Raw genomic sequence first — 8,616 nt, 5'->3', positions numbered from 1 at the left:
AACGACAATAAACACGACATTTTAAAAGACAATTTCAGAAAGATTAGCCGTGAAATCGTGGTAGGCCTATAATAGCTTGATCATTTAGAGAGAGGCCTCTTGTAAAATCAAATAGAAGGCAACAGTCAGTCATTCTTCCACCAGGGAGGGCTACGCGCTGAGAATCCTAATTATGCCCAGTCCCCCTGCCGCACTGTTCAATGGCTCTGAGGACCGACTGAGACCGGTCACGGTGATTACCGGTCCCCGGGGGATTTTGTGGCTTTTGTCGGTAGTTGATAGTTAGAAATTGTTCTAATTGAATATAAAGTCATGATGGCATAGGTCTAGCGCTCTTTGCTTTCCGTGACAGGCTGACTGCGTTGAAGGATTTTGTAGGGGGAAGTAAAGAGAAAGAAAGAAAGAGATTTAAATCATTTAAAGGTTATGAATGGTAATGTGCTTTCATTGACATTCACAATTTCAAAAAAACACTATTGGAATGAAACTAGAACCTAGTCATGGATTGTCAAGTTCTGTGTAAAATAATGATTTCGGAATTTGCAAATAGCTTCGTGAAATTTGCAGGACATGTATACAGCTATTGTCAACGTGATGAACTTTAGTACATGCCTATCAGAAATATATAATTATCGAAATGATTATTTCATGAGTCAGTTCAGGTGAGGGAAGAGATGCAGCCTAACATCAAAATAAAAGCAAGAAAGATGACACGTCTATAAAAATTGTCCATTTTAAACTGTAACTAACGTTTTTTTTCCTGAATACTCAAAGTGATGCCATCTTTCTCTAGTTTCATGTCTTTCCATGCATCGCATTTCAAGCTCTCGGCTGTGCTCGGACAGAGTGTGAGGGTTTTTGTGTGGTCCCGTGGATTGTCCCCAATGGTTGTCCCGCTATGCCAATGAGGGTTCCTGGTCTCCCTTGCACCTGCGTCGCATCTCGCTGCCTTCAGGAATTCGCTGAGGCCTGTAATCTGCTTTGTGAAGCCAATGAGAGCACGGTTGACTGAGTGAAACTTTCCAACCGCAAGCACCACACACACACACACACACACACACACACACACACACACACACACACACACACACACACACACACACACACACACACACACACACACACACACACACACACACACACACACACACACACACACACACACACACACACACACAGGGCCCCGTTCAATGCATGGGGAGTCAGCATGGGGCAGCGCTCCAAGACCAGGCCCAGCCAAATTCCAGCAGAGCTGCTCACAATCACCTCTACCCAGGCTTCACAAGAGCGGAAGACCCGCTGCAGACGGCGGGCCAACTATAAAACCAAAAAAATCACTAACATTACATAGAGCCATCCAAAAATGTTCCCATAAAATGTTCCCATTAAAATACTTCTGTTTAACTTTTGTCTGTCAGTGTTGCTTGAATAATGGTATCTGGCTATATCAGTCAGTCAAGCCGACGATGAAGAAAATTAATATTGACCGAAGCTTTATGTTCGGGCTTTAGTGATATTATATAATGAAATCTAATAGATTGTCAACTGACAATATGCAAACCCGAGTTGATGTCCAATATTCATGCCCATACCAAGCGTCTTGTTGGGTCTCGTGCTCTATTGGCCCAGATTATTTTGGAATGCGCCCATTAAGTGAATATCGTTCAAATCAGTGATATGTATTATCTAAACTGGTCTGTATCTAAACTACCTAAATGTTGTTATCAAATGTTTCCCAAGTCTTTATCAGTTTTCTTTCACATTTAGAGGATTCTATTTAGGGTGGAAAAACATCACGCGCGCGCACACGAACACACACACACACACACACACACACACATACACACACGGCACAAAACGTCGACTCTTGGAAGGGGCGGAGGATTAAGAGGCTGAAAAATTGTTAAACATGTCAACGTGTAATTGCACGATAAGGCCCTCGCGAGGAATTTTTTGGCCCGGTTGCTATTTCTATTCCGTGCTAATCTGGTTTTAGCACATTCGGTTTTTGCAATCTGTCTCCATAATCTCCTGTGACAGAAAGGCAACCAATGGCGGCGAAGAGGTTTTTAGGAGCGAAAAGAAAATATGCGGAGGCGTGATAAAGTGATGCTAATTATCCACATTTAGGACACCGAGTGCAAGAGATCGAGGGTTTACTGGATGGCAAATACTAACGCGAGTTGGATGCTTCCTGGTGCTGAATGTATCGGTGTCTACAAGATAAGAATACCGCGTGGTGGGGAGATTTAATGGTCAGAGGCCTCCGCTGCCTCTCTCTCTCTTACACACACACTTTTCACAAAGAATGGGGTAATTATTGTGGGTGAAATTTTGCAGAACGTTTATTTTGGATTTGGAAACGGTCCATGGACTTGCTCCAGTCTTTGTGCGTCTCTACTTTAGATACACGATAAGACTCAAATGAAATGTATTGGGGATTCCATTGTGTGTAGTAGGGTAGGTTAGAACAACATTTAAATCGATACGTGTAATTTCTATCTGATGATGCTTTTAGAAACGCATTTTACCTCTATTACGTTAAAGATTGGATTCCAGAGAACAACTCTTAGACAAGAGGAGTACAAATGTTGAGGATGAATAGTTTGATGGCCTTTGGTAATTGAATAGAACAGTGGTCTATACACTATTATTTCAATTTAGACCAGGGCTGGTTTAAGTATGTTTTTGTCAGAGTAACAATCCAGTTTGTACACCATATATAGGAATCCAATCTAAAATATCACTGTATAAGAAGTGGGATGTAGGATACACTAAAAAGGTTAAAAGACACTTTTAGATTTCCCAACTCTCAGCCATAATTTTGTATGAACAGCTCGGTATTGACCGCAAGGCAAAGGCCAAATGTTATGGTTATATGCCTGGCTATTGACCTGTTATTAGCCTATAGAGCACTGCCGCGAATGGACTGAAGCGTGAAGGTCCAGAGACGATGATAGAAACGATAAAAGGCGATCTGAAATACTTATTTGATAACTTGCCCACATTTCTATATTATATTTTGTTTAGGACCTGTGCGACTTGCTTCATGGCTGGTGAAGCTTGGGGAACCGGACTGACATCATGGTTCCGGACTTCCGGTGCGCAATTGTGAGAGTCTTTGACTTGCCTCTGACCCCGGGGTTAGTTCTTCTGATCGTCTAATCCTTGTCTACCTTACACAAAACACTCTCCACTACTCCGCTCAGTAACACTAATCCCCCATGACGACCAAACAGGCACTGTGCGATGGTGTCTTGACTTGACTGATTCAATCATCAACTTCAGTCATGTGTTTGCAAAATGAAATAAAAGGAGTACGCACGGAGTAAATGAAGATATACACACCGATTATTGATCAGTTACTCCGCTCTAATCGATTGTTAACTTGTTATGTCTATCCCCTTAAAACTTCACACTTCATTGCCGAGGTAGGCCTATAGGACAAGATATGTCAACCAGGTCTCCATGCAGATTTAGCTGAAGCTGAAAGGATTTTTTCCACGTGCGCCTTTACAGCGTATCTGGTATACACGCTGAAGCAGTGAGCAAGGATAAATTGAGAATGTTAATTAAATGACCAATGAATAATTGTATATTCTTTGTATCTGCATCCATTCACATTTCATTGAATTTGGATTCGTTTGGGATCAAGCCTTGCGTCCAAGATCCCCGTCTCTAAAGAAAGCATCATTGACAAAATAAGCATCTTTACTTCTCATTTTTAATCCTCCCACTTTTCAATGAATTTACTTTATTGGACCGTTAACAAAAACCATGGGGGAAACGAGTATTAAAGCTCAATATGACGCAAGTTTAAAAATTCTCTACAAACAACGTAAAAAGAATGCCATTGCAGATCGCACCTTTAGTTAATGATATTGGGCCTATGTTTCTCCATTTTGGCGGACTGATTCTTCCAGTTTGTGTCTGTCATCTACATCAAAATTGCAACAAGTGCTGGAAAAGTTTGAATAACAAAGCTTTCTGAAAGTTCAGTGTAAATGAATGAAATAAAATGAGAGCAGAGATTATTCCCTCATTTCGTTTATTCCCTCATTTGAATATTATAGTTTATGAGATTATTTTAGACCAATACACGTATTTTTGTACTTTCTTGAAAATGATAATTATGTCCATGAAAAGTAAAATCTTTACGCACATTACGAGATGTGGAAATGACTGAAATATTGTGAGTTAACTTATGAGTATAATGACAAACATGAAAAAGGGAATGTGAAAAAAAAATATTCATAGTTATATTGCATGATCAACAAATAGCCAGAACGCACATGTCAAATCATCACAATTGGACCAAAATTAAGTTTACATTATTAGGCAAATTATATGGGATATTAGAAGAGCAAAAACAGACAGTCAGATAACTTATTTTAAAAGGGGTGATTCTGTCATCAGTAGGCCTAACTAGTGTTGACCGATGGCGGGAGCGTCTTCCTGTTGGTCAAAAAAGATGTGACCGGACAGAGAATCAAAAGAAGCCCGTTCAAAAAAAGAAAATCAAAACATTAGTCGAACGAGACGAAGTTCCTCCCACGAGACATTAGCCAAGTCAACAGGTGTTGTGACTCGAGCCTGTCTTGTTCCCTTCCTCGCGACTACCACAACGTCGTCCTTTTCTTTAGGTACTAAAACGAAAGATATATGATATATTAATAAATTACATTCAAAGAGCATCTGATATATATTTTACAGCTATTTGATTAATCAGTAATATTAATAACAATAGCATAATGCTAGTAATGACATGCTAATAATAATGATATGCTACATTATATGTATATATATAAACACTTTATGAGCATTAAAACGCTAGTAGGCCTATCTTAATTCAGTAGTAAAAACCAGTTATCACATATCCGAGCATATTTATTCCAAAACATGCTGAATACTGATATGATACATGATATTATTATTAAAGCTATTGCTGCTGCACTTCCAAATAAATTCATGTATAGGCCTATAACCCTGTCTGATGTCCTGTCTCGTGCTTAAACCGAGCATCAAACCATCAAGGTTGTGTGACAAATAATTACGTCCACCATTACTAATTCATCCTTATTTACGCATATTTGCCATATGTAATCCACTCGATTTCAGTCACTATACGTTTTAACCCGATTTTGGTTTAGACAGACAACCAATAGAGCCAGCATCTCGTAGATTTTTTGACATATAACTTGTTAATCTGCCATTAATTATATAAATATTAATTAGCCTTAACATTGTTAACTCAAACTGTGTCAAGTACAAAACCTAAATAATCCAAAGTAACGAAACTAACACGTTTTCCATAACCAGTGAAACATCTGGGAAATTTATTTAACTCATACTTCAACGCAAAATTGTTTTCTTTCCTGGCAGAATTGCATTTAGTAAATGATTTACAGTTGCTTATCAATCTCATCTAGTATTTATTCACAATTGACATGATTTCTTTTAGACAACAACAAAAACAAACGGTTCAGATACAGCAACCCACGTGTTTACAAACAAGAGAAAACGTGAAATGAATGGAAATCTTGTAAACTTTTAAAAACATTTTCCACATTCATTCTAATCACACGGTTATCTCATTTAAATGTCCTTATTAACGGTTATGTTTCCACAGAAAATGTAAATGCTTCACAACCTAAATCGTCTCAAAACTTGGCATCCCCATCAGTTAGAAAGCAAATAAACCCAATGAGCAATCAGGCCTACTCGCGTTTCATAAACGTGGACAGACAATACCCCACTGAAAAAGTTAATTTTGTCTAATGTATTCTTATTGTTTTTTAAATTAAGATATTCGCCTCTAATGTACAATAACCAATAGCCTGTACAAAAAAGATAGCAACACTCTAAAAGAGGTAAATATTTGGTTATGTGATTTTGTTGCGCTATCGCACAGTCATGTTTCTCTCTCTCTCTTTCTAAATATGTGTCAATGGAACAGTTCCGTTTACCCCTGTCGTGGAGCTCTGGTAGTGCTGCGGCAGCGCGTGAAGTCTACTTTGAACGGACGGGTCACCTGCAGCTTCCCCCGTCGGTAAATACATGCTTATCATGTCCCTCAAGTCCCCGGGACACGGGGCGCGCGAGTGAGTAGAGACGGGAGGGCTCACACTCGGTTCCGATTTCACCAGAGAGCCCAGCGTTCCCATCGACCCAGACGAGGCGACACCAGAGCTCTGGTGCTGCGTGTAGGTGATCCCGCCGTAGCCGGACGGAGAGGCGCTCATGTAGCCCTGAGAGTTCGAGATGGGGCTGTACTGGAGCGCCGACATGTCGTAGCGGTGCATGGGCTGGGGGTTGTGCGGGTGGTGGTGGTGTGAGTGGTGGTGGTGCCCGCTGCCCGGGTGCTGGCTGTAGGCGAGCTGAGCCTCCTGCATCATGGCCGCGGCCGCCGCAGCTGCAGCCACCTGCCCCGAGTACGCACCGTTCGCCCAGCCGTTCATGTGCGCGTAGCTGGCAGCAGACGCACCCCCGTGACCCCCGGGACTGTCTAACCTCTGTCCGACACCAGGGCTCATCCCTAGACCGACACCCCCGCCCCCTGTCCCGGTGAGCAGCCCGCCGGCCAAAGAATATTTGTCCTTTTTTAACAGTGTCTTGGTCTTCCGTCTCGGTCTGTATTTATAATCCGGATGCTCCTTCATGTGCATAGCTCGTAGCCGCTTCGCCTCGTCGATGAAGGGTCTCTTCTCCGCCTCGGACATCACCTTCCACTCGGCGCCGAGCCGCTTGCTGATCTCGGAGTTGTGCATTTTTGGGTTCTCCTGAGCCATCTTCCGCCGCTGGCCCCGGGACCAAACCATGAAGGCGTTCATAGGTCTCTTTACGCGGTCTTGGTTGACTTTGTTCCCATTGTTTGATCCTCCCGTGTGCCCCGAATTCGTGTTCGTTTGGGGCACTGGGGAGTGTAGGTCAGTCTCCATCATCATACTATACATTCACCTGGCGTTAACTTTTTCAACCAATACACGGAAACATTCAGTCACTGCACCTCCACACTGCTGGCACACACCGTCACTTGCGCAAATCAACCCTCTCCGGAAAAAAACAATGGAACGAAGAAATACAATCCAAAGTAAAAGGTACTTCGATAAACTTTTCCTTCCTTCTCTGTATTAGTCGTTTTCTCCTCTTGTTTTTTCCACATCCAGCTCGATGAAAAGCGTCTTTGAGCTACTTTCTGTGCCTATAGTAGTAAAGTTACGGAGCTTACCCATATGATGCGCGTTGACAGCGACTAAATGAGGTGGTGGTGGCCAATGGCGCTTTAGGAAAGGCGTGATTTGCATGCAGTCTCGCGGTCAGGTGACATAGGAGGGCTAGAGCTACTCACCCGCATGTAGTGGGTTACCTCCAACTCCCATAAGGGAACGTAAATAATAATAACCTACTTTGACAAGTTTGGTTATTTTACAACGATTATGGCCGTGATGATAATGCATAGGGAAAGGGACAGTTTTAGACCAAAATTCCCCCAAACAGATGCGCGCGGTCTACAATGTGACCCTTTCCAAAACAAAGCTTATGTCGATAATGACATTGATTGGTTATACAAGAATGAATGTAGACTAGGTCTACATATGCATTTCATAGCCAGGTGATTACATCATTATAATTGGTAGCCTGTCTATCTTTAACTCGTTCTATTGAAAGATGCTGCTTTAAATCAATTCTAATTATTTTTTTTATTTATTTCACCGTTATTTAACCAGGTAGGCTAGTTGAGAACAAGTTCTCATTTGCAACTGCGACCTGGCCAAGATAAAGCGTAGCAATTCGACACATACAACAACACAGAGTTACACATGGAATAAACAAAACATACAGTCAATAATACAGTAGAACAAAAGAAAACAAAAAGTCTATATACAATGAGTGCAAATGAGGTAAGTTAAGGCAATAAATAGGCCATGGTGGCGAAGTAATTACAATATAGCAATTAAACACTGGAATGGTAGATGTGCAGAAGATGAATGTGCAAGTAGAGATACTGGGGTGCAAAGGATCAGCACAATATTGAAATGAAATAGGATAATTGCCATAGCCCATAAAAACTCAGGACAAGAAAAAGGCAAAATAAAACATGAGCATATAAAAAATAAAACACAACCGCTACTTGGAGAAATCAACACTTCATCTAAATGTGCTTTCATTAGGATTTCACTGTGATAATTTGCTTGGGGTATCTGCAAATAAGAGAAAGGATAGGCCTAGTCCCATTCTCAATAACAGCCTATTTGGAGCCACAGGTGTTTTCCTGTTGTGCCGGTTGCTAAGAAACAGGTGACTGACGCCCAGAGCACGTGCCAGCCAAACCCCTTTTGTCTAAAAGCGGTGGAGGGAGGATTGCTACAATTGACATTGTGCTAGAACCACATGGGAGTCACCCATGATGAGAGAAAGCAATATAGTATTTCTCCTCGATGTACTATTCTGTGGGAGACATTTCTCCCACTGCAATCTCTGGGCGTTTATAGGCCAAGCAGGGTAAATACAGATAAATTGCAACATGCAATTCTGAGTGACCTGCCTCATGGTTTTACCTAACATATGGCTTCAATAAACAAAACACGACTTTAAACTAGGCCATCACTTTACATG

General features: G+C 41.5%; 1 protein-coding gene across 1 annotated transcript; it reads right to left on the bottom strand.

Moving 5' to 3' along the window:
• Nucleotides 1–4,001: 4,001 nt before the first annotated feature.
• LOC106575513 (transcription factor Sox-1a) lies at nt 4,002–7,475 on the bottom strand. The gene is made up of 2 exons (XM_014152052.3): nt 5,967–7,475; nt 4,002–4,646 (listed from the first exon to the last, which is right to left on the bottom strand). The coding sequence occupies exons 1-2, from the start codon at nt 6,951–6,953 to the stop codon at nt 4,617–4,619; spliced, it is 1,017 nt and encodes a 338-aa protein (XP_014007527.2). The 5' UTR covers nt 6,954–7,475; the 3' UTR covers nt 4,002–4,616.
• Nucleotides 7,476–8,616: the final 1,141 nt, after the last annotated feature.

This window comes from Salmo salar, chromosome 17 (genome assembly GCF_965601325.2).
Source record: "Salmo salar chromosome 17, fSalSal1, whole genome shotgun sequence".
Taxonomy (NCBI): domain Eukaryota; kingdom Metazoa; phylum Chordata; class Actinopteri; order Salmoniformes; family Salmonidae; genus Salmo; species Salmo salar.
Note: the sequence above shows the minus strand (reverse complement) of the source record. Positions and strands in the feature narration are given on the sequence as shown.